The sequence below is a fragment of the Colletotrichum fioriniae genome (genome assembly GCF_027942845.1).
Source record: "Colletotrichum fioriniae strain IMI 355084 chromosome Unknown scaffold_18, whole genome shotgun sequence".
Lineage (NCBI taxonomy): Eukaryota > Fungi > Ascomycota > Sordariomycetes > Glomerellales > Glomerellaceae > Colletotrichum > Colletotrichum fioriniae.
The window spans coordinates 709,238-734,552 of record NW_027076854.1 but is presented as its reverse complement, the minus strand read 5'-3'; the positions used below and the strand labels follow the sequence as shown (position 1 = coordinate 734,552).

The 25,315-nt window shown below is 53.4% G+C and overlaps 6 protein-coding genes and 2 non-coding genes across 8 annotated transcripts; 4 read left to right on the top strand and 4 right to left on the bottom strand.

Moving 5' to 3' along the window:
• Window positions 1-2,128: 2,128 nt before the first annotated feature.
• Window positions 2,129-2,805, top strand: N0V96_011690 (uncharacterized protein; the record flags this gene model as incomplete). Its single annotated transcript, XM_053193715.1, has 3 exons — window positions 2,129-2,456; window positions 2,525-2,646; window positions 2,710-2,805. The coding sequence occupies 3 exons, from the start codon at window positions 2,129-2,131 to the stop codon at window positions 2,803-2,805; spliced, it is 546 nt and encodes a 181-aa protein (XP_053049033.1).
• Window positions 2,806-3,227: 422 nt separating this feature from the next.
• On the top strand, window positions 3,228-4,313 carry N0V96_011689 (uncharacterized protein; the record flags this gene model as incomplete). Its single annotated transcript, XM_053193714.1, has 1 exon — window positions 3,228-4,313. The coding sequence occupies one exon, from the start codon at window positions 3,228-3,230 to the stop codon at window positions 4,311-4,313; it is 1,086 nt and encodes a 361-aa protein (XP_053049032.1).
• A 3,468-nt stretch (window positions 4,314-7,781) lies between these two features.
• Window positions 7,782-8,275, top strand: N0V96_011688 (uncharacterized protein; the record flags this gene model as incomplete). The annotated part of the gene is made up of 2 exons (XM_065759356.1): window positions 7,782-7,786; window positions 7,930-8,275. 2 exons carry the CDS (start codon window positions 7,782-7,784, stop codon window positions 8,273-8,275), a joined length of 351 nt encoding a protein of 116 aa, XP_065612078.1.
• A 633-nt stretch (window positions 8,276-8,908) lies between these two features.
• Window positions 8,909-10,288, bottom strand: N0V96_011687 (uncharacterized protein; the record flags this gene model as incomplete). The annotated part of the gene is made up of 1 exon (XM_053193712.1): window positions 8,909-10,288. One exon carries the CDS (start codon window positions 10,286-10,288, stop codon window positions 8,909-8,911), a length of 1,380 nt encoding a protein of 459 aa, XP_053049030.1.
• A 623-nt stretch (window positions 10,289-10,911) lies between these two features.
• On the bottom strand, window positions 10,912-11,000 carry N0V96_011686. The gene has a single exon. It is a non-coding gene; the product is annotated as a tRNA-Asp (tRNA).
• A 3,158-nt stretch (window positions 11,001-14,158) lies between these two features.
• Window positions 14,159-14,238, top strand: N0V96_011685. The gene has a single exon. It is a non-coding gene; the product is annotated as a tRNA-Thr (tRNA).
• A 519-nt stretch (window positions 14,239-14,757) lies between these two features.
• On the bottom strand, window positions 14,758-17,685 carry N0V96_011684 (uncharacterized protein; the record flags this gene model as incomplete). The annotated part of the gene is made up of 1 exon (XM_053193711.2): window positions 14,758-17,685. A coding segment is annotated over one exon (2,928 nt), but the record flags the coding sequence as incomplete, so codon positions are not given.
• Window positions 17,686-22,342: 4,657 nt separating this feature from the next.
• N0V96_011683 (uncharacterized protein) lies at window positions 22,343-24,488 on the bottom strand (the record flags this gene model as incomplete). The annotated part of the gene is made up of 3 exons (XM_053193710.1): window positions 22,343-23,103; window positions 23,177-24,339; window positions 24,424-24,488. 3 exons carry the CDS (start codon window positions 24,486-24,488, stop codon window positions 22,343-22,345), a joined length of 1,989 nt encoding a protein of 662 aa, XP_053049028.1.
• Window positions 24,489-25,315: the final 827 nt, after the last annotated feature.

The window sequence follows — 25,315 nt, the reverse complement described above, 5'->3', positions numbered from 1 at the left end:
AGTCGTGGTGGTCCACACATTGCCGAAGCCATTGTTGTGCCCTCGAAAAGCTCCTATCGGAGTCTGTCGATGGTCCAAACTGGGTTTCTTTGGGGAAACCGACCTCCTCAGTTCCTTGGCTTGAGACTCTGAAACCAGATTGTTCTTCGGGGTCTATAAAGAGAGAGACTCGGACACGGACTCCTTTGATGAGCAGATCCATGCTCTCCTCGGTATTGGCTGTTGTGAGGCCAATGCTTCCTACGATAAGTTCGTCAAGAACTTGATCTCTTTCTGTCTCGTTCCGAGTAGCCTGGAACAGTGCCGGAAGACACCCATCAACGACCGCCTCAACCACCTTTTTGTACACGCCGCAGATGCCGCACGAGTTCATGGCAGCATGCCGGATCTGTGCGTACGTAAGCTCCCTATGCCATCCGCGCCGTTTCTCACAAGCACACAGCAGATCCCATTCATTCACACCAGGTGATGGCTCACCATCTGTGACTTGGTAATGGATCGTCATCTGCGCAATGCAATCTCCTCATGCCGTGGCCACTTCAAAAGGATTAGATAAATGTGACGTTGACTTTATCGACTGAGAGCACTCGGCAAAATCATAATCCAGGTGCCTCGTCAGAACCAAGCAAAAACAAAGCTGACAATCTGCCTGCTCAAAATCCGCCCAACTGTCTGGCTGGAAAGAGGGGCTTGGAAATAAGAAATAGCGCGGCTACCGCGCCTGACTACCTATCTTGCTATGTCCACAACCGTAGCATCATGGAGGTTGATTGGCCCGGACCATCATCCTTGCAAGGGGGATAATAAGAGACTAAGCCTAGATTCATAAGCTTCGTTGAGCTGTTTCAATTCACTGTCATTGCTACATTGAGCGGACAAGTTTGATCAAAGTAGTTGTGAATTATGGTGTGATGCAAGTCAGGATTTCATCGTCGTCTCAATTGGGATTGCGAGTATTCAATTACAATCAATTTGGCGTCATTGAAATCGGCTTCACCTGATGTTGAAGATGATATAGCCGATATAACCGACAACGCTCAACCTTCGGCTATTTGCCCCCTCAGAGCCAGCCACAGCATTGCTAGCTTGCCTTTGTCTGGATGACGTATCTGATCACCGCCAACCATACCATACCCTCCATAGGCAATTGCTGTGAACTGTCGTCTCGATCATTTCAAAACTGAGTTGATGATCTTTCGATATTGAATTTGATACGCCCATATATCACATCATGACAACTCGGAATCTGATAGCAAAACTTTGGCGGCGCCAAGCAAATGTAGGCACTCTGCCTTCACACATGATAGCACAAATCGCTGATTCCCCCCTAGCTGGTATCGAAGCAACAACTTCGACGGCTCACGCTACATGAATACCAATCGCAGAACCTTTTGAAGGAGGTGAGGTTATCTTTTCTGGCGGCGACGAAAGACGAGGTACCTGGAATAGGTCGCTGATGCTCTTCTATCAGTTCGGCATCCCAGTACCCAGAGGACACCTCGCAAGAACGCCAGCTGAAGCTGCAGTGATTGCCAGAGAGCTTGGTGATTATGTTCTTTCCTTAGCTTCCGAATGGATACTGACATCTTTAGGCGGAACCTGCTCACTCAAATCACAAGTATTGAGGGGCGACATCGACGATGGCACGTTTGACAACGGTTCAGGGGTTGGCATCCAACTAGTCAATGATGCAGAAAGTGCCGAGAAAGTTGCCGATCGCATGCTCGGTCACTATCTGAAGACTGGCAAATCCTTAGGTAATGGTATACTTATTAACAAGCTTCATGTCACGGAAAGCCTGAATTCCGAGAAAAAATGGTATTTAGCAATCACATTTGATCGCGAAAACTATTGTCCAACGATCATCGCATCCAAATTTGGCGGAGTTGCCATCGAAACGATAGCAGACCAACATCCAGATGAGCTACATACATTCCCATTTAGCTTCACGGAGGGCATCACATCTGAAATCGCCGACAAAGTCTCGAGATGTCTCGGAGCTTCGACGAAAGAGAAGGAAGACCTGAATGATATCCTCGGCAGGCTTTACAAGATTTTTACAACGAAAGACGCCTCTTCACTTGAGATAAAGACTCTAGCCAGCTCACCAGAAGGAGGTCTGACTTGTATGGACGCCAAGTTCTCCTTCGACGATGCTGCCGCCAAGCGGCAAAAGACACTTTTTGCAGAGCGAGACACGGAGCACGAAATTGCAGAAGAAGTCGAGGCTGAGAAGTACGGGCTGGTCTATGTCCGCATGGACGGTGACATTGGCAATGTGGTAAATGGCGCAGGTCTCGCGATGGCGACCAACGACGCGATTGCCCTGCACGGCGGCGCCAGTGCCAACTTTCTTGATGCGGGTGGGCAAGCGACCAAGGAGACCATGGTCAAGGCATTTGAGATTATCCTGCGAGACCAGAGGGTAAAGACGATATTTGTCAACATCTATGGTGGTAAGTTCGCCATACAGTTGATAAAGGAGGCTCGGCGTTCAGTTCTCTGGCTGATAACCTTTTCGCAGGAATCACCCGAGGCGACATGATCGCAGAATCCATACTTGGCGCAGCCAAAGAGCTGGGCCCGCTCAAAATTCCCATGGTGGTTCGACTTCAAGGTACCAATTCTGAGCTGGGGCTGAAAATCGTAAGTTATTCCTAGACCATTCAGGTATCATCTTGTATTGAGTATGCTGATTGAAATACATAGTTGGAGGAAGCGAATCTTGGATTGCATACCGAAGCAGATTTTGGGAAAGCAGCGCAAAAGGCAGTAGAGCTGGCTCGTGAACCAAGCCAGGCGTAATTTGACCTGTAGTTGACTTTGGACATCTGTAGCAGCTTATGATGGCTGTCACCAGCCAATAGAGTCTCGACATTTTCGCCAAAATATGTTGCTCAGGCACCGGCCCCTTGCATCTTGAGACGCCCCAAGCTCACATCAGTCCAGCGTTGGTTTATCGCCCCTAAATGTCATCTCCAACAGCCATGTACAGTTCTAAAAGGGGACTGATGTTACTTGTCATCTCTTTGTTGGTTGCTTCGCCGCGTTGGTTTTGGGGTCCAGGAAGACGTGTCAAATTTGTCGCCTTGCCGCATTTCCTCTAGGCAACCAACAACAACTCTGAGAGATATTTGAAGAATGCAATTTCCCTCTTGACCCCTCGAAGCATCGAGCTATCAAACTTCAACCCGACCTCACCTGTATCATCTCTACGCCAAGATTCGATGGCCGACTCAACTATCACTCAGCCCACCCTAAACCCTGTTGCGGTCGCTGACTTCCACGACACGCTCAATAAGTCAAAGCGCATCGTTGCTGTCATCGGCGCGGGTCTTTCCGTATCCTCGGGCCTGGCCACCTTCCGAGGAGCCAATGGTCTGTGGAGGAACCAGGACATAACGCAAGTCGCTTCGCCCGCAGGCTTCCGTCACGACCCGGGCCTCGTCTGGCAATTCTATACATATCGCAGGCACGACGCTCTACGTGCCAAGCCAAACCCTGCTCACTATGCTCTGGCTGAGCTTGCGCGCAGAGTACCTGGTTTCGTCGCGTTGACGCAAAATGTCGATAACTTGAGCCCTCGGGCTGGTCATCCGCCCAGTCAGCTGAAGGAGCTCCATGGCAACCTTTTTGCGCTGTCTTGCGTCGACGTGATTGGATGCGGGTACAGCGAGCGCGACAACTTTGAGGAATCTCTTTCGCTGGCACTCGATCCTTCAAAGGACGAGGAGAGAACCATCGGCAGCATCGATCCGGACAACAAGCCTCGCGCCAGCCCAGTGCTGTTAGCCGGCATCGCGCGAAAACATGCGCAGATCCTCGGAGACAAGTATGAGGGCAACACTCCGACCACGCGGGATTTGACTGCTCTGAAAGCCCCGGACCAACCGGCACCCTCGAATCCCATTGCCGGTGTCCGGTTGTCATCGGGATTAGAAAGCAAGGATCTGCCGCAATGCCCTAAGTGCAAGAACAGCATCCTCCGCCCCGCCGTCGTCTGGTTCGGCGAGCCACTGCCCGTTGAGGTTGTTGAGGAAGCACAAGCGCTTTTCGACGATCCCGAGCCTATTGACTTGTTTCTAACAATTGGAACCACTAGCAAGGTCTGGCCGGCGGCTGGGTATGCTGAGATGGCTCGCAAGAAGGGCGCAAGAGTTGCTGTTATCAACACTCGAGCTGAAGACGCCAGACATATCCGACCGGATAAGGACTGGGTGTTTGTAGGAGATGCAGCAGTTGTCCTCCCCCAATTACTGAAACCGGTGATTGGTGAATCATACGAGCAAGTCGAGAAGAACATAAAGGAGTAAACAGAAGAGGCACATTGTCACGGGTCGGGCACCGAGGGATGAGAGCTGTGAGAATATAGTCAGTGACTCCGCGCTCACCTTTTCTACTCTGAAGTGGCGTGAAACTGAGGAGCATTGCATCTAGTGAACATGAGATAGCCGATACAATATCTACCCCGTTGAATCAACTATAGTTCGACCTATGCTTGGGACAATTGAACTTTGCGTAATAAGGCTTGACTGATGTCAAGCTGGCCTGTGTCATGGATCGAATACCTATATTTTCCAAAACCCGCGTTATCTCATGCGGAAAACATCGACCAAGCTGCCAGATACATTCAAGATTACCTGCATCAATTACCGCCCTAGCCAAGTCATTAGAACAAATGATACCTCCAATCTCATTGGTCTCCGTCAAGATATCCAAGTTAAACCCCCTTGCGTTACAGAGCTGTGTGGTTGGAGTATCAAATGAAACCCTCAAAGGTGGAAATCGCATTTCCCACTTCAGTCACACCGTCGTTCCATGGCTTTCATCTTCCAGGTGATCCAGCTTGAAAATTGTTTACTTCCATCATTCCGATTACCACTTAGTCACGATGAGGCTTTTGCTTACTCGCTTACGTTTGAAGTGTCGTAGACTTGAGCTTAGCTGCACTGACTACTGCAGGATAGAACAGCTTATGCAACCTATCCAAAGCTATAGTTTCACAAAACTGAGACTTTGAAAGCATCTGCCAGGCACCATGCTAGCCCCTTGAGGCGTCGAGAGGCATTTTCCGATTGGATCACGTTGTTTGAGCCAGGGGAAGCCGCTGACTCGTTTGTCCGTGATTGATCATATTTTCTACCCGAGACTCACGGCCCTTCGAGCCCTTTCATCTTGAGCCGCATATGTCACACCGAATTTCTTTGCCATAACGACTGGTGATAATTTCCGTAAATTTTCACTCAGCGAGGCTTATCATAAGTGCTGCGCTTGAGGTTGATCCCTTTGCGACGAGTGGAACGATGCTCGGCTAGTCGAGTGACGATACATTCGCTCAGGCCTCATTGTTGGAAGTACGCTCGTAAATAGTGAGAAAGTCGCAAATTCTTATCAGCTGAACGTGCCTGTCTGCCACTCCCTACAAGTATTGAAGCGGAGGATCTTCATGGTCGCGCGGCGCACCACCCAGCCACATCACTAACACTTTCATGGCGGCGTGACGGGAAAGCCGGAAGTATTGCTTAGTGAATGCACAATGCTAGGTCGGGCATCTCGAAAGCAAAAGCTTGCCATGGCCGCAATGATATTCCCTCATATCTCTTACCTCCACAGCGGACTTGAGACGGCTGCCGGCTTCTACCTCCCGTCCCGTCCTCGCATTTCCTAGCTTTGCCGTCATGCGCGCGCTTCTGAAAAGGTTGGACTGATGAGCAGTGGCTTGTGACGGTAAGGGAGGGAGATGGGGGGAAATCTCTTCCTTGTGGAAGCTAATGCTGCCTTTCCCGCTTCCGTAGTGAGACCCTAAGAATGCCAGACATGCCTCTCGAGTGAGACGTCAGAATTGAGTTGGCTGGGTGGCTCGGTGGCACGAAGGCTCCCGGACGACGAGCCCTTTTCGGTCGGGTGATGGTGGTGTGCCACACGCGGTTCAACGGGGGACAAGGGTGTCAAACTGTCGATGGATGGTGTCGTGCAGTAGAGGGAAGCTATTTCACGCGTTCCCACCCGCATCCCACGTTGTTGGAGTCGAAACGAGATTTTCGCGAGGAGGGGCTGGCCAGGAAGAGTCAGCTAGGTCGGGGTAAGCAGGTGGAAGGTAACCTTGAAAAAGCCATCTTTTATCAAACGGGCAACAACGGGCTGATGACAGCATCGACCTAGAGCAAACTAGATATGCACAGGCTGAAGCGAAGATGGAAAAGCTGCGTTGGTGATTGGTGTGGAAACCACCAAGACCCCCCCATGCAGGAACGGGAAAACGGGGAAAGCATGTGTGATCAAAGGCAGCGAAGGAGGAAAAAAGAAAAGAAGGATTCTCGGTTAGCGAGAGGAGATCCATGTCTCTTTCTTCCCTGCGTCCGTGGTCAAAGGGCTGGCCATCTGCCGTCGAGGGGGGTTGCTTCCGCCCGACGCCACGTCTGGTTCGTTCGTGGACCCATGCCTTTATGATGGAATCGACCTGGATCTCCTCGCGAACCCGGTACGTGTAGAAATGACCGCGATCTGTATCTGTGCTCTTGAGGCACCAGGGTAGAGATCTCGGATTACCGTAACACGACAGGCTTCTTTAGGCAGGCTGACACGAGTACCCTTGACTTTGCGGGAGCCACGACCAGTTCCATGAGATGAGGGCATTGTCCTTCGGGTAATATTCTAATTCAGACAAGTCATCGGAAACGCTCACATGCCCTACATCCCATACAAGAAAGTAATTGAGAGCATCTGCCGTTGCCGATGAATCGCGAGCAAAAGCGTAGACGTCAGGTTTTCCCCCATGATTTCTATCACATTCACAATGTTTAGCATCGCCCATTTGCATCATTTCGTTTGTAGGTATCCACTTTTTCATACCACTAAAGCACGACGCAGCGCAGTCATCACACCTCCAAGCCCATTTGTTAGCCTGTGTCCTTGGCAGTGCCTGTTTCTCACGAAGTGGAAAAAAAATCTGGGCATTTCTGCTGTTACCCTCGACCTCTGATCGCGTGGCAGCAAAGGTGGCCACACCCGCATTTCTATCCTTTCCTCTTCTAGGCACTCTGGGTTGTCCAGATCCCTGTCACAACTGCACAGCGTCTGCACTGCGGTCGATAAGGTATGCAGCTTGCCATTCTGGTGCCCACAGTGGGAAAGGAAAAAGCAAACAAAACCATCACTTCGGGGGCTATTGGGTGACCTGATGTGTCCCGCCCCAAAAAGAAACGAGCAGGAAAAGGTCTGTGGTCTAGGTTCTGGGTTCCAGTTCTCGGGCCGTTGGGAACTGGGGGAAGGACAGACCGAGAGGTTCAAAAATGAAGCGTCTTGCTCTCATGGATTGGATGCTTGGACCTTTGAATGTTCGTCCCACCTCCGTTTCCCGCATAATCCAACCGTAGTGTGGACGACAAGGTCAAGGTCTCCTTCCCATCGCAACCTCCCGGGACGACAATATGGCGGCATCAGCACCGAAGACGCCGACGATGGGAGGCAAGGTGGTGATATTTCCGCTGGAGGAACCGGGCCAGATCTCTGTGGTTGCGGTGTCTATCGTCTTCATCATCATTCCGACGTTGATGGTGATCCTCCGCCTTATTGCCAGGCGCATGGCGCATAGAGATATGGATTTGAGTGATTGGTCTATTATTGCTGGACTCGTAAGTTGCTCATCACGCCAACAATGAGATTATGTTCCGGCGCGTTCAGATGGGGACTTCAACTCACTTTTCTTTGCCAGGTCTTCTCCAATGCCTTGCAAGCAATCTCCATAGTCGCTGTGATGCAATGCGGTGTTGGCCTTCACAATGCCGTCATCATACCCAAGTATGGGGTCGGGCCAATCATCAAATTCCTCAAGGTTTGTGCGAACTCTCGCGTCGAGGAAGCACGGCGTAGTTGTTGACGCACCTCCTTCTAGGTCCTCGTCGCGCAACAAATCTTGTGGGCCATCAGCCTCAGCCTCTGCAAGATTTCCATCCTCCTCCTCTACTCCAAGCTCTTCAGCACCAGATTCATGATCTTGTCGGCGCGGATACTGGCCGCCTTCACCATGATGTGGGTCATGGTCACGGTGTTAATCGCCTTCTTCATCTGCATCCCCCTCTCGGACAACTGGCTCCTCGATCTCAAGAACCGACACTGCGGGAACCAGCCCGCGGCGGATGGCACGATGGGGGTGTTGAACATGATCACTGACATTATCGTCCTCGTGATGCCGATTTCTCACTTGTGGAGTCTTCGGCTGGAGATGTACAAGAAGGTCGCTCTGATCATCACCTTCTCGCTCGGAGTCTTGTAAGTCGAGTGGAATCCCCATCCTGGATTGGGGATATACTGACCATGTTGCCAATATAGTACGTGCATCGTATCGGCTCTGCGTCTCTACTACCTTGCCAACCTCGTGTACCTCGACGTGACCTTCAACATCCCCAACGCCCTCATCTTCAGCGCGCTAGAGCCCGGCGTCGGCATCACCCTCGCTTGCATCCCCTTCCTCCGACCTTTGCTGGGCCGTTCCTCGTACTCTACCAAGGGTACGGCAAACTACTACAGCTCAAATGGCAAGTCCGACGGTCTCTCAAATAGGAGGAGCGAACGCCAGAGTGACGGATTCGTTCTTGTGGACAATTTGTCGCAGCAGCATCTTCGGGAGGCCGAGCAAAGTGATTCAGCACCAACTATGCCTAGCAAGGTCACGTATAGCAGAAGTAGTAGTGTTCCAGATATAGATTAGAACATTGTAGATCATCAAAGCCTCAATGTTCTCGACTTCTCTTGCTTTTCACGTGGTGAGTGGCGACCGGAAATACCCCTTGCGATCATGTCCTGATTTTGACCAACGATTCCATGAGCGACAATCTTCTTCGCTTCTTGGATTTGTTCTCCTGTCGCTCATTGAAATGTTTCCCGGCGCAGTCTGCTGCATGTGCGCTCACTCAATCAGTGGCGGTAGCTCCTTGACGTCTTCTGGAAGTTTGCTCCATCGGCTCGTGTAGACCCTGCCATCCTTGATCACCGCTAAGACATTCTTCTCGGGCTCATCCAGGATCGATACATCGTCCAGCGGATTTCCGTTGAGAATCAGCAAGTCCGCCACGAACTTCTCCTTCACCTGCCCCAGCACATCCTCCTGTCTAAGCATCCTGGCTGCGTTAACCGTGGCAGATTGAAGTACCTGCTTGTTGCTGAGAGCCTGCTGGCGGATGCCAAACTCTCTGCTCTGCTCAGCTTGTAGGGGACCGAGCAGATCCGATCCATGGCAGATGGTGACGCCCGCTGCAGCGGCAATCTTCAACGACTCGAGGCCCCTCTCCAAGACCTCCTGGTTCTTGCGCTGGTTCTCGGGGGGCAAGAATCCCTTGTACTTGTCGGAGCCCATGGCGTCGTACGTGACCAGCGTCGGCGTCAACCACACGGCGTTCTCAGCCATGAACTCCGCCGTCTCCTTGTCGATGAAGTTGCCGTGCTCGATGCCCGTCACGCCGTTCTCGACCGCGTGACGGATCGCCCGCGGGGTATATGCGTGCGCCGTAACCCAGGTACCGTAGCTCCGCGCGACCTCGCTGATTGCCTTGATCTCATCTGCTGTGAACTGCGTGTTCTCGATCCTGTCCGTCGGTGACGCCACGCCGCCGCCGACCATGATTTTGATAAAGTCCGCCCCCGTCCTCAGCTGCTCCCTCGTCGCCCTGATACACTCCGGCACGCCGTCCACGACGTTAGATAGTCCCGCCGTGCCGCCGCAGCACAGCCCCGAGTGATCATGGGCGCCTCTGCGATCGCCGTGGCCTCCCGTCTGCGAGAGTGCCTGGTTGGCGATGAACAGGCGAGGCCCGGGGAAGACGCCGTCCTGGATTGCCTCCTTGAGTGCCAGAGTTGCGCCGCCGGTGTCGCGGACCGCGGTGAAGCCCTTGCTGAGGATGCGACCGCAGACAAAAGATTGCCGCAGATGAGAGACGGTGGCATCCATGTTGAAGCCGCCGTCGAGGCCAGCCTCGCCAGGAACGGAGCTGACATGGACATGGCAGTCAATGAGACCCGGGGAGAGGTATTTCCCCTGCAGATCTACCACAATGGCATCGTTGCCTGTATTATCAGCTAAGCTCCCCCCAACGCTCTCAATCAAGCCGTTTGAGATCTTGACGGTCGTGTTCTTAATCACGAGGCCCTTGGCGGTATCCACAACATTCGCGTTGACAAAGAGGTAAGTGTTTTGCTGGGGGAGCTTCCATGGCTTGATGAGCTTCTCCGGAATCGCATCCTCGGCGTCTGCCGCCCATTGCCGCGGCGAAGTGCGCCGGGGAATCTCCATGGCGGCGCCGGCCAGGGCGGGAGCTTTGCGGAGTGTCATACTCTGGCAGAGGCTGAATTGGGAGTGAGTGAGGACACACTGGAGAGGCGAAGAGCAAAAGCAAAGTTCTTTTCTCAGTGTTTGGGCGACACTTCAATGATGAGAGTGGATGAGAAGTCGGACGACATTGCCGTGGCCGATAAGCGCATCGGAGCAGTTTGCCGGTGCGGAGTCGGCGATGGATGATGGAGGCATCCCTGATTGTGGCGATCAGTGCGCGAGACTGTACCTTCCTGATACGGACGAAGGATCTGACTGTTTGCTCTATACAATCTAATACAGGACTATCGCTTCTTGTTGCAAAGGCGGGGGATCAGGATTCCCCCGGCGTCTCGACTTGAAGTTGGAGAACGGACGAAGATGCAAGCTGAACACGACGCCTGGCGCAAATTGTTGGTCCCGAAAGTACGTATCTACTCAATTGATGCAATGCATCCCATCACTCTGAGTTACACCACGCGCACGATTTGATGCATTCTCTTTCACAACACGTCAAAAATGATGCAAAACTTGAGGAAAAAGTAAAAAGAATCAATGATATGCAAAAAAAAAAAGGAAAAAAAAAAAAAAAGGCAAAAGAAAGACTCCTCGACGGGGAATTGAACCCCGGTCCCCTGCGAATCGTTGATTGGTCAATGACAAGCAGATATCCTCACCACTAGACTATCGGGGATGTGCTGATATCCGGTATAACCATTAGCCCTTACAAGTAGGATTCAGAACTGGGAGTCCCACAACACTACCATGATGATCTCCTCATCCAGAGCTGGGTGTCTGTCGCGAATGCGGAGGGCCTCTCTCCTATTCTCCTATGGTCAGTAGAAATCAAAACTCAGCTTCTTCGTAAATTTGGGTCACTGACTTGCATGGTAATGCGGGAATATAATGTCCGCACTTCTCATATCACTGCGTCGCCTAACAAGGCAAGATATCAGATGGGAAACTTTGGCGGTGGTAGCTTAGGGGAAATTCGCTTCGAGTCATTTCTCAAGATATCTACAGAGTCAGTCATAGGTGCTCATCTGTCGGACGTCTGACTTCCGCAACCATCAGTTTTGGGGGTTGGTCCCACGGAGACGCGTGGCTGAGACAGCGAGGCGACGCGAGCGTCCCCGGGAAGGCCTCAAACGTTGGCTAGACTGCTGTCATGAAGGCACAGGGTCTTGTAGCACACATGCCCCCAGGCGAAACATTGATGTAAGTGAGAGTGAACGGATTCTGACTGCTGCGATGCTGTGACCGAGGTTGGAGTTGGCCGTCTTGAATGAGGGGCTCTCTCACCACCTCATCTGCTACCTTACGCGCGGAGTGTATGCACTTCTGCCACATGGGAATACCTCTGATGAGTGCATTGCAGTGAAATAGTGAATCATGAATGGCCAGAATACGAAGAAGAAAAAGGTCTTCGCAGAAATGTCTCAGCCATCCGTGCTTAGTCTTCTAGAGGCTCGTTGGCGTGTGGAGGTGGCTTCCAGAGTCCGAGACTCGAGGCTTCCATACTTGCACGAGTCTGGTATCTCGCAACGGGATGGATCTAGAATGACTCTACATCTGCGAAATGTAGAACCTGATGAACGCAGCCGTCAGAGAGAAGTTGGAAGGGACATAGTAAAGTTTCTCTAATTATCGTTGCATTTACAGCATCCCTAGCACAGTAGAGAAATAGGAACTCTGGCGGCCTCGAATAAGGTAAGTCAAATAGCATAACCAGCGAGGGCCTCTTAAAAACACCCCCTCTCCGGCATCCCACTTTCCCCCACGCTTACGTTCGGTCGAGTTCCCTACTCTTGAGGGCCTCATGAACGGCCCCGGCATAGCCAGCATCTCTATTCCCCGTTCAGGAAATTCATCGTGCATGATCGATCTTTGCAGTGCATTCTGCCTCGTGATAAATCTCAGCTCAGCCCTACGTGTGTCAGCAAAGGCAACCCTGTGGCACGACAGAAAACACTGGGTGCCTGGCCCTGTAATCTGTTAGACTGAGTTGTTTTCGCCCCCACGCCCGAGTCCATGGACAATCAGTAAGACGCTTAAATCAGCCTCCTGAGTCCTCAAGGGATGCTTTTCTCTTCGGGAACGAATCAAAATGCGCAATTGGCCATGCCGCCTCGGTTATGCCTCTGCGACGTACAATTTCCTATTCGGGAAACTGGTCTCTTTTCTCTTGGCTCTCAGCCTGCGGCTCAACGTAGATTTACCCAAAAGGGCAATCGACACTCAAGATTATATTCTCATGAGCTTAGTAATTCGGGTTTTGCCACAGTACAGCGTGCATCATCAATTGAAACTCTGTTGAAGAAACATCTCGAGCTGAACTAACATTCAGGAATGAGAATCATCCACTTTTACGGCGTGGTCTTGGTGTAGAATTGCTTGCTTGTCTCTATGATTCGCTGTTGATGAACATACTCATCTCTCTTCAACATGCAAAAAGTGTTCGAATCTTCTGACGATGTACCAAGCCAAGAGGCTAGCCTCAGCAACCGACCTCGTTCAGACGGCCCGACTGGGAGTCTGAAATCCAAAGCCAACCTATCCCGTCTTCTGTCAGTCAGTTTCGCTGCCCTTAGGCCAATGGCAATGAGCAGCTCCCCATTATCTAGGACTTTGTTGACCCATTACGTGGATCAGGCTGTACGACTCACCTTGATGACTGCCTTTACTAGCGGCGGCAGCCCATATGAGAAGGATTCATCGAACCGAGGCTACGGATACATCGTGTCTCGGTGTAGCAAGCTGCAAGTTCGCTGCCCTGTAGGGCTGATGACCCCTGTTTCTCTCAATTATTTCCCAAAGGCGAAGTCTCATGTCGTTGGCCCCCTTTCCAAGTCCTGCTTGTCATCTCGGTCAGAATATGGTCTGGTGGCTAGTCATATCGTAAACCTTCACCTCACGTAACGACAAGAGCTGGTGACTGTCTATAAATCGGTATAAATACGACGACAGTGGCTCTTGAAACTAGATCCCGACAACATCAAGCAGAATAACTTCACTTCAATTCCAAGACCTTCAGATAACTCAGTCTTGTTTCCAATTTCCATAAATATCTTCCCAGATCAATCCACCACTCACAAACACTCGTCAACCAATATGCCTGGTCCCATCGTTCCAGTTTCGGTCATCACTGCGCTCTCGGATCCCTCCAAGATGTGCCAGTGTCCTGCAACCTCGCCGCCATCGACTGCTACGACATGCCCAAAATGTCAACTTCCCAAAGCTGCTGCCTCCAGGGCTTAAGCAGCGGCTTGGATATGGCACCTATTTCAATCAAATTTGCCCGTCAAAATAGAGATGTCGGTATGTAGTGACACTGATATCAGAATTCTAGACACTTGTGCTGATCTTGGTTAGGTAACTGGGCTAGGTTCGACTTATATCAAAGCAAGGACCAGATTTCACAGGAAGTGGCCATCAATTTTCTTTCATCAATCTTAGATCAACCCACCATCACATACACAACCTTCCTCCTCCTTCCAAAGCATTGAATACGCGTACACTCCTTTCACTAGATAGAACAATACACGAAATTTCACATATATGGGAAATGAGCGGTTTTCATCCTGCCCAACTTGCTCAAATTTCTACCCGTGTCATTTAAACCACCTCCCGTTGAGGGCCAGCTCATGCACGGGTAACTAACGAATTGTGGCCGACCACAACGTCGAACCCTTGCCCCTCAGATGTCTCCATCGTGAGCCGAGTGGGTTGGTGGGACGAAAGCACCCGCCCCGCGGCCCTACCCATCGCCAGCCCACAGCATCAGCGATCTTGACAAATGAACCTGCAATTCCTCGCCCCGTCAGCAAGCATACGAGCGATGCAGTCTAATCAGCCTTGTTGGCTAAGTGGTATAGCGTCTCACTAGTATTGGTGACATGAGAAGATCGGCGGTTCGATTCCGCCACGAGGCATTCATTTTGCTTGTTGACCCCAGGAGATGATCTTTTGCTGTGGTTTGATGATGGGTAGGTGGTGGTACAGGGCAAATTTCGTGTAAAATGCATGAACAACTAAGCAGATAAAGAATTCACTAGAGATGGACCGTCTCAGACACTACTGGACATAACCAAGTGAAGTTACTACAGGACGGGGGCTTATTCACGAGTGCCATGTGTGGAGATCATATGGAAGTGGTATTGAGATTCAATTAGGTGATCAGGTATTGAAAGATCCAGAGTCTAAACAGGGAGGTATAGAAGTGAAGAAAGACAGATGATATCGAGGCGCATTAGAAGAACAAATCAATCTGATATCATAAAGCCCCGCCATGTTACATGAGAAAACTTCAGTTACCCACTCCATCCTCCGTATCTCGTACATGGACATTACAAAAGAAAGTAGAAAGTTGCGCCATTCCTCGGCGTTGAGTCAGTTACACGTGAGAGTGACAGAAAGAAAAGAAAGCCTCAAGACAAGACGCGTTGGAGGGATCACGACTTGTTCTTGCCGTCCCAGAGGATGATACCGACAGATTCCTCCCAACCGCGACCGGCCGCGATCTCCATGACAGTGCGGCCAGCATCGTCCTTGGCATCGAGGTCGACACCACCAGCCTCGACGAGAAGCTTGAGGACCTTGGCGTCGCCGTTCTCGACGGCCTGGAAGATGGCGTTCCATCCACGGTAGATCTTGTTGACATCGGCACCATTGCGGAGCAGCAGCTCAAGGATGTCTGTGTCGTCACCGCGGCACCGGCGCACCGCCTTGACGATGGGCAGGTGCTCGCCGGGCGCGTTGATGTCGGCGCCACCCTCCTCGATGAGGAACTGGGTGATCTCCTTGTTGTCCTCGCGAATGGCAGAGGTCAAGGGCGAGAAGACGCCGCCGTTCTTGTCCTCGACGGACACGCCGGCCTTGAGGAGGAGCTTGACGCTCTCGAGCTGGTTGGCAACGACAGCGCGCTCCATCAGACCCTTGAAGGAGCGGATGTCGGGGACGGCGGGGAGAAGCTTCTCGAGAACCTCGGGGTAATTGACGGACATGACGATGGGCCAGTCGCTGCCGCGGACGTTGGGGTCAGCGCCGTGAGCGATCAGCTCGTCGAGCATCTCCATGCGGCCTTCCTTGATGGCGGTCGTCAGAGGGGTGTTGCCGTCATCGCCCTTGTCGTTGGGGCTGACGCCCTGGTCGAGGAGCCAGTTGAGGGCCTCCATGTTGTTGACCCTGACGGCCATCTCGATGATACCCTTAGGGTTGTGGAGGTCGTTGCCGGCGGCGACCAGACGAGGGAGGAAGTGTGTACGGAAGTGCGTGACACACTTGAACGCGGGGTACTCGGCGGAGTTGAGGTTGGGGTCGGCACCGCTGGTCAAGAGCAGCTCAAAGATGTCTGCGCGGTTGTCGCGGATGGATGTGCACAACGGTGTGTAGATGCCATCCTTCTTGATGTTGGGTGAGACGCCGGCAGAAAGCAGGACACGGACAGACTCGATGTTGTTGATACTGACAGCGAGTTCCATGTTGCCGGGTGCACGCTTGTTGTCAGCGCCACGAGCCAGAAGGACCTTCAAGCAAGGTGCCTGATAGGTCGCGGGCCAAAGCATGTGCTTGGGACCGGGCAGGTTAGGGTTGGCGCCGTGGTCCAGAAGAGCAGTGAGAAGATCCACTCTTGCGGCCATGATGGTCTCGAACAAAGCAGTCTTACCTTCTCTGTTCTTGACGTTGGGGTCGGAGCCGTAGTCGAGCATGAGGTCGACCAGCTTCTTTGGTGTCGCCTTGTTCATGGAGGCGATCAGGACGGTGTTGCCGTTGGCCATGATGTGGTTGGGGTCACCGCCATATGTGAGGAGGATGTGGACGAAGTCGATCTTGACATCAATGACGGCGATGGCAAGCGGGGACTCCTGCGAAGGTCCAGCAGACATGTTGGGGTCCGCCCCATACTTGAGAAGCATCTTGGTGATGTCGAGCGAGTTCATCTCTACCGCTGCAAAGAGGGGAGTGATACCATCCTTATCGGCAGAGTTGGGGTCGGCACCGAAGAGAAGAAGCAAGCGAACTGCCTCGTGATCTTGGCACAGGACGGAATCCACGAGGACGTGCTGATCCGGGCCGGTGTCGGGTGAGACACCACGGTCCAAGAGCTGCTCGACAAGCTTGTGGTTCTTACCCTGTACAGCGGCAATGAGGGAGGTCTTGAGCGACGGGTTACCATCGGCATTGTGACGAGGTGTCCAGCGAGGCATCGTCATGGGGTCAGCCTTGAGGCGAACAACCTTGGTCGGGATGCTGTCGGCGATGTTCTGAAGCTCACCGATGAGTGTCTCTGTGCCTGATGATGAGGGCGAGATGGTGTTGTCTGAGTCGCGCAGGTTCCTCCTATCTGAGATGCGGCTGGGAGCGTCATATGTATCGCGATCCGACATGCCGCGGTCTGACATTCCACGGTCCGAGATGGTCATGTCGTCTCTTGCTGATCTCCTGTCCATGTTGATTCTTGTGGTGACAGGGTGCAGGTCGTAGTGACCGTGCTCTGAGATGGTAATGTCGTCGCGACCAATTCTGCGGTCGGGGATTCTAGTCGAGTGTCCATTCTCTGAGGAGCTGTGGTGACTCCTGTTGGAGATGGATGTGCGGCGACGCGGGTCTGGTGATAGCCTCACCTCCTGAAGAACGAAGTCTGCGGACATCTTTTCTACCAAGGAAGGGGGAGGAATATGGGGTGCTTGAGATGGAAGAGCGGGAAGGGGAGGGAGGGGAGGAGATCGCTCGTCTGAGCGATCCGGTGGTGTCGTCGACTGGACCTCGAAAGACTTGGACTTTGATATCCGCACCGTCGAGTTGTGGTTGCTGATGCGGTCCAACGCGGCGGCGAGGCCTGCGTAGCCGTTGCCAACAGCATCGTCCGTCTTTGAGTTTCCAAGAGACCACTGGAAGACGAGAGCACTCATCCTCAGCGCATCCCTTGCCTTGCGTATCGACTCCCTCATCCTCAAGATCTCCTTGTCGGCAAACATCATGCGCCAGCCGCGCTGGATCCTGCCCATGGCACCCTTCTTCTCGTACTCGAGGAACTCGAACATCATGTGGTCGAGGACCTGGAAGTCGGAGTTGGTCGAACGGAACTTCATGTCGAGTTCCTTGATCATGTCGGCGGGAAACTCCTGGTGGGTGCGAGCTGCCTCGGAGAGGCCGGCCTCGATGGACCATAGTATCCGGCAAATGTCGAGGAAGTCATTGGCGAGCTCCCTGAAGCCGTGCGGTTGGTGCTTGACGTTGGTGAGGAACTCGAGCATGCGAACCGAGATGTTGTTTCCGAGGAGCGTGGCCCTCGTGCAGAGGTCCAGGACGGACTCCTTGGCCTTTGGTTTGCCATACATGGCAGCGGTCATGGTGCCTCGTCTTGGTGCCGCGTAGGGCTGTATAGACATGAGGGGTTGTTATCAGACGGTGATGTTGAACTGAATGGCTCTGGGGTTGTTATCGAGGGTAGCCTTGTATGTTGATCCGCACACGACACTATATGGTCAGATCAATGCTACTAATAAAGGCGGAATGAAGATGAAGAAACAAAGCTCTCTCTCCCCGCTCATGGAGCAACGTGGGAGCTCAGCTGTTTATCTGTAAGTTTCGCCGCGGTGGGCAAAGCTGAACCTCACCCAGGTGATTGCTTGTCCCAGCCAAGGTTCCTCCTCCGAAGAGCTCTCGGACAGGTCGAGGCCTAGTCTGTGGCCATCGATAGAGACAAGAATCAAGCGGCAAGCCACCAACCACGCCAAATGGGGCTCATTGGGAGAAGCAGGCATTGTCCCGGCTCGGAGCCATGAATCGTGATTGTACCCAAGAGAGACAAACACGGCGTCTACATTGGAGGATCAGGAAGCCGTAGTGCCAGGTACAAGGGAGGTTCCAAGCACCAAGTCAACGCTAGAGCAGTTAACCCCAGAGACGACCTGCGCTAGGCCGTCCGCTTTGACACAAAGGGCCGGAAATCAGACAGGAAAGCCAGTGCGGCCAGGCCATTCAAGACAAGAGACTGACATATGCCACCACTAGCTGGCATTGGGTCCCAGCGTTGGACCCCCTGGATCGAACTCTTCAGGAGAAAAGAAAGGATTGATTTTTTTTTTTCTGCTCATGTGTCTTGGGACCAGATGAAAAGACGGGACGATGACTAGAGGAGAAAAGAAGGAAAAAGCAAGTATGACGGCGTGGGTGTTGTTGCCGGGACTCGGGAGGAAAGATAGTGAGGCTTACACACTCCCAGTCTGACAGTCTCCCACGCTCCCACTTCGACTCCCATGGTTGCCCTCTGCGATACAGTGCCCGCTTCCAGTCCATGTTCATCTTAGCGCTGGTGGCGTGGGGAGCTGAGAACGGTCTCGCCACGTGAGGAGGAGTCCTGGCTGACATTCCGATGCCTCGCACACAGTGTTTCTGTGTCTCTGTGTTTCCCACCCCTCCGGGCCCTTCGTCTTGGCCTTGGGCTTGGCCCTCCTCCTCCCCTCCCCTCTCCTCCCCCCACCCGGCAAACAGATCTAGCAGAGTTTTTTCTTCTTCTTCTTCTCGAATCTGTCGCCTCGAGCGGGAAGCCTTGGAAGGCTTGGAAGGGTTGCTTTGTGAGTTGTGACCGATCCATTTGACATAGCTTTCTGGGGAAAGCAAGCGACGACCCAGGCTCCACGAGCGGTTCGGTCGTTGCCGATCAAGCCTCCATCTTTGCCATTGTCCTTTGTTTGTGCTGATGGGATTGGAGAAGGGGGCGCAGATAGCCATTGGATTCGGCAGTGTAGGGGACATGCCTGAGCCCTGAGGGGGACGTCATGTCCATTGCAAATCTTTGGAGAAATCGGCAGTAAATCTTGCATTCGGCAAGTGCGCAATTCAGATACGGATATCTTGCCATCTGTGCTTGTCGCTCCCAATGTGACGTCTTGCCGGGGGGCGTGGCACTGGTGGGTGTTGCTTGACTCAAGTACGCTGTCAAAAGCTGCGAAGCGGTGCGGAGCCGTGTGTGTGTCGACGTCTCGAAGACGTCGAAAGGAGGTCTGTTCGTCCTCGGTACATGACAAGTTCTACGCGTCTGCCATCAGAATCAGATCAGTTTGCGACGGCCTAGACCAGCTTCAGTCCAGTGTCGTTTGGATTGATCAGCGAATTGCGGGACCGCATGTTCGTGATGGCCTGAGCAAGGGGAGCCAGACGCCCAGAGAGGAGCCAGACCGGCCAGAGAAGGCAGAGAAAGGCCATCAAATCACCGTGTCACCCATGTGTAGCGCGCTCACGAACCAGTACGATGATACACCGTTGTCCATCAAACCCTGCATGCTTTGTCTTTAGCTGGATTAGCTGAAGCTGCGTCCCTGGGTTCGTTGCCAGGGTTTGTGGTCAGGGGTAAGAATTAGTATGTATAATAGCAAGCGAACAGGCAGGCAAGCAACAAGCAAAGCAGAAGGGCCAACAATCGCAAAAAGCCCAGGAAGGGAAAAACTAGCAGCGAACCATCGCGCGTCTGCGACCCTGGGCCGCGGGGAATAAGCTGATGTGCCCCGTTCCAATGGGCACGGGACGGGCTTGCGAACTGCGAGGGGAAAGTTAACCGTGCGTCTTGATCGCCGCGATGAGAATCTGTGGTCCACACTGGCTGGGCGGGAGTCCCTGTCTCCTCCAAGACACTACGTCGGAGGAGGTGGTGTTGTTGGACCTTGGACCTTGGTGGTTGTCGTCGTGATGGTGTGTGGTGGTGGTAGTTTACTACGTGTTTACTGTGTGTTTACTATGAAGAAGGGAGAAGACGCCGCGGGCGGGAAGGGGGAGGATGGGGGGGTGATGCCGGCCGCCTAACTTTCAAGACATGAGCCCCAAGACATCGTTGTTCCTTGCACAGACGCTCGTGTCGTCAAGACTTTTCAATCTGCTGTGCCACTGTTCGCCAGAGAATGGGTAAGCTGTAAGACTATTCTCCACCACACACCTTGGCCAGGCCAGGTCCGCGTCGTGTCCTCATTTCGGACTTGTTGGCTAGGGCAGATGCTAAGACGAAGGTTCATCTAGAAAAAACACGATACGGACGCCGTACGGATACTTACGTCTGGCAGACTAATAATGAGCTGAGAGTTCGGGTTCGTAAAGGAGGAGCTGATGAGTGCATGAGTGGTGGTGGTGGATGCATGGTCCGGAGCTCTCAAATCGTGTGCCGGGACCCCTCAAGCAGCCAAACAGCTAGCTACGTCTAAATTGCATTTGCAATTACATTTCCACAAGATTGGAGAGCTGGAGAGGGGAAGGGGACCATGACTTGGGGGGGACTCGGCCCAGCTTTCGAGGAACAAGGTCAAACGGAGGAGGGGTGAATGGCACCCGAGTTTGCGGCTATGATGCAAAGTCACTCCCAAAGATGTCAAGAAGAGGCAAGGTCCAAGGCAGAGCAAAGCGGGCGCAAAAGCCACAGAAAAGCCTCGTTTGCGTCCTAGGAGGATTCCCCGAACGCCTCCCTGAACCTCTATCGGCGAGTCGCTTGCTGGTCGGAGGGTACCACACCAACGGATTTTCGACGCCAACGCCAAAAGAAGCCAAAATCACGTCGAAATCTCCCCAAGGCTCGCCCCCCGTGGTCCCCGCCCGTCCGGTCTACTCTGAGCCTCTATGCCCATCGCTCCGACTGGCTGACTAGGCCAACTGTCACTTACCCAGATCAAATAGCGGCGGTATTAGACTTCGGCCGGGCCGGGTCTACGCATCCACAAACCAACATCTACCTCGGTTTGCTGATGGCTGCTTCCATCCATGCGGCGCAAGCAAGACGTATCCGTAAACTCACAGACTCTAGGAATCTAGGAGAATGAGGGTGTGGTGTCGCTCGCAAGCGTCCGGGCTTATCCTAACGCAGCTTTGCTCCAGTCTGTTTGCTGACGCTACTCCCTACTTTACTCCCTACTGTCTGTACAGTGTAAAGTAAGGTGGAATATCCGTAGTTAACTTAACAATTTGCAGGGCTTTGTTTCTCTGGCGTTTGTCCTAATCACCACTGCCGACATGTTCCCACCCCAAACCATGCCGGCACGGTTACCCGCAAGCACACCAACGCACACCAACGCATGCAATATGTTTGCGCTCGGGGGGTTTTTCCAGCAGACTACACAGACGGCTGAACATTTGCAATCTCGCTGCCGTTACTAATCCTGGGCTGGGCTGTCATCTTCTATCGAATAGCCACGTGGAATGGTCCCTGCCCCTTTTTCTTGCCTCTGCCATCTGAAGGATTTCCTTGGCCTTGAGCCATAGGCCGCCTTTCATGGCGTAGCACTACCAAGTACGGCTTTACGCCTCTCCATGGCTTATCCCCGTACTCCAGTAGGTTATTGCTCGGGAGATGCGCATTGAAGAATCGCGATCGTCTTGGAGGGTGGTCAACTGCTAAATTCACTGCGGAGTGTCATCTCTCGGCAACGCTCCACGCGCTCCTCCTCACCTCTCTCCACGAAAAGGAAGAATAATGAAATCTTTGTTGTTCAAGCTCCTCGATGTTCTACACCCTTTCTTGTGCCGAGCCTAGGAACAGCGGTTCCCTCCGTAAGGCAGTGATGGATTTCCATGGATCCACTGATCAGCTCGTGTGATATAAGGACTGAGACAGGCGCCTTCGGGAGACGCCTCGCGGTCTCAGTCCCCACGGCAGCAACCTTTTCGCATTGACTTTCCCCAAGGGTCTATCATCTGAATTGACATGGACTGTACAGGGAGAGTCACAGAGTACAGATCTTGCGGCTTGCTTTCGTTCGCCGCTTCATCCCATCCTCACCTACCCTGCGGTCCCCTGCCCAGCCCAGCCATGGCTATTCAGCCAGCGTTGCCTTCACCAACGTTGCAGAGCCAGCAGATCGCACTCAATCCGAGGCAGTAGTGTGGTAGATTCATGGAATGTTTAAACGTCAAGTATGCAGTAGGTACCAAGTATTTACGGAAACGTCGAATAGACCCTTCGGGGTCACACCTCAAAATCCTACGGCGTACTTTTTCCGCCCGCCATGTGTAACAAATACAATAGAAGAAGGCGAAAACAGAACGTGAAGGTATCTATACTCCAAGAATTACATCCGCCGCCTTCTCGCTAATCATGTACACCGCCGACGCGATGTAATACCCAGGAATCTTGGGAAACACGCTCGCGTCCACCACCCGCAGACCCTCGGTGCCTCTCACCTTGAACTTTGAGTCCAAGACGGCGGTGGCATCGCCGTCTTTGCCAATGGGGCACGTGCAGCTGGCATGGTGGCCCCAGGCCTCATTCCTGACGAACTCGGGCAAGTCCGCATCGGTGACATTCTTCCCGGGCCAGACCTCGGTGAAGCCTCCCGTGAGGGGCACGACGCTCTCGAACATCTTGCGCGAGAGCTTCATGCCCTCCACCACGGCCTGGATGTCCTTAGCGCCCGTTGCCTCGTCCTGGAACGAATTGAAGTCAATCTGCGGCATATCCCGCGGGTCGGCTGAACGCAGCTTGACGGTTCCGGCCCGGTTGCGGCTGTGGGCTTTGAGGGTGATCCACGTCCAATGTCTCTGGTCGGCGGTGCCATCGACGGAGTATCCGGGATAGTAGCCAGGGAAGGCGACTGGCGCTCCTGCGATAAAGAGGTCCGGATCTCCCTCTGCCACTGTCGACTTCTTCACGATACCCAGGCTGATGCCGTTGGAACCATAAATGCCCCTGTCACCACTCGCGGCGCCATCCTGCCACTTTTTCAAGCAGGGATCGTCTGTGCCGGGGCGGATGAAGGTGCAGCCTTCGATGATCTGAAAGTCTGTCGGCGTTTCGCCAATAACGGACGTTTCGTAGCCTGTTGTGGTGATGATCAGTCAAACGGCTCTACATTGGATTATCAATTCATCAGCAGCAAATGAGAAACTCACGGTCTTGCAGGTTGGTGCCAACACCAGGAAGATCGACGATGGAAGGGATACCGAAAGAGGATAGCTCCTCCTTGGGTCCAACGCCACTGAGCTTGAGCAGCTGCGGGGTATTGAAGGCGCCGGCTGATATGATGACTTCGGCCGTGGCGTTTACGGATCCGGCGACGCCAGAGCCGACATCGCCGGATCGGGGGTCGGCGCGGTAGAGGCTCTGTCCCGTGACAAAGTCTACCCCCACGGCCCGAGGCTTCGCGCCGCTCTGGTCGAAGCGCACCTTGGTCACGAGTGTGGTGAGCTTGATGTCGAGGTGGTACTTTCTAGAACCATCCGCGTTCTTCGCGTTGGCCGTGTCCAGGACGAACTCGCGCGGTCCGTTGCGGACGCCCTTGTTGACGGAGATGGGGACCTGGTAGAGGCCCTCGGCGGAGTCACGGCTGGGCAGGTCGACGTTGAGATCACGGAGGAGAACTTCGCCGAGACCCTGGATTGTCGAGAAGATCAAGCCAAGGAGACTCTTGCCCATCGCGGAAGCGGCGGACAGAATGACTGTAAGCAGCTTGATATCCTTGATAACGAGTCCCAGGTCCGTCACGGAGGTGGTAAGCCAGCCGTCGAACCCGTGTCCTACGATACCATTGGGCAAGTATTCAGCGTTCTCTAGGCGCTGGAAGTACTTGCGCATGTTGGACGCGCCCCAGGTGGTGTCTCCGGTCAAGGTCGCGATGCCATCCCAGTCTGACTTGTGCGGGTAGACCGTGATCAACGCGTTGTGACTGCCGCAACCACCCAGCGTACCAGCTCTGGGATAAAGGATGCCGAGTGGCTCAGCGCCAGCCGGTGGGTTGAGTCCGACGTAGAGCTCCCCGTTCGCTTGTCGGTATGTCATCTTGGAGTCCTTCTTCTGGGCCTCGAGATCGGCGAAGTGCTGGACGTAATAGTCCCATTTCATTGGGGCGTACTCTGTCGACTGAAGGTTTAACGCAGGGACCTGGTACGGGATCGAGTTTCCCTGGTCGTCGCCGGCGTCGATGAGCAGGACCTTCTTCCCGGCGATGGCGAGCCGGGCGGCAAGTGGGCCACCACCCGGCCCGGAACCGACAACGACGTAGTCATAAGACGCGAGGATGTCGGTAGATTGCCGTGGGACAAAGTGCTGGCTCGGGCTAACAATGTCGTATTTGCGTCAGCCAACCACATCCACACGTTGCGTACCTCGCGGCTTAAGGTTCAAGGTAGATTAAACTCACACAGCAGAGGCCGTGGCCACGATGTAGCCGAACAGCACGTTTGTGACATGGAGACACCAACGCATCTTGAATTAGATTGGAGGCTTTCGAACTGGTTCTTTCAGAGGTCGCAGCACCAAGCAACTCAAAAAGGAACGCCCGTCGTCAGAAAGTCAGTCTCTACCCAGGAAGGGCGCACATTCCCCTTAAGAACCTGTTCCAAGAAACCTCACATGTCGTGCTTGACGCGATGCGCCTGATCGCGACATGGGAAAGCGTCGCAACGCCCCTTGCGTTTGATTAGATATGTCGCTGTCCGTCATGTACCCTCCCCATCTCGGATGTGACCTGCTTCTTTCCTATGTGACGGTGATCAATGTAGGTGATGCTATGTATGGCAACCTTCCCACTCAAGGTCCCAGAATCGCCCTTCTCGTGGTTCACTCAGCCTACCATCGTCGGCCGAAGAAACGATTAGGGAAGGACGTGGAGGCTGTCCCCCTGGTACGCGCACGGGAAAGAATCTGAGAACGATGCTGGTCATGTGGGAACACGAGCGGGAGGCCGATTAAGGTGAGGAGGACGCCAGGGGCCAGCGTCGCAGTCACGGCGGGCGCGAACTTGGCATGACTGTTGCGGGGGCTGCTTTAAATGAGATTGCGCTGTTGGATGTCTTGAATCGGGAAAGCTATCCGATGCACTTCGGAGCGCCGAGCACGAGGGCAGACGGACGGTTCTGGTTTTGCGGGGGATAGCTCAGCCTTGGAGGGAGACATCGGTCCAAATTCTGAATGGGAAGAACGTAAAACATGGCCAGATATCTTCATGGCTGGACTAAGGTAGTCGTCCGGGGATGACCTTATACGCGTTCCGCGGGGTGTTGTCAAAGCTCCCGATTAGCCTTATTTCTTTG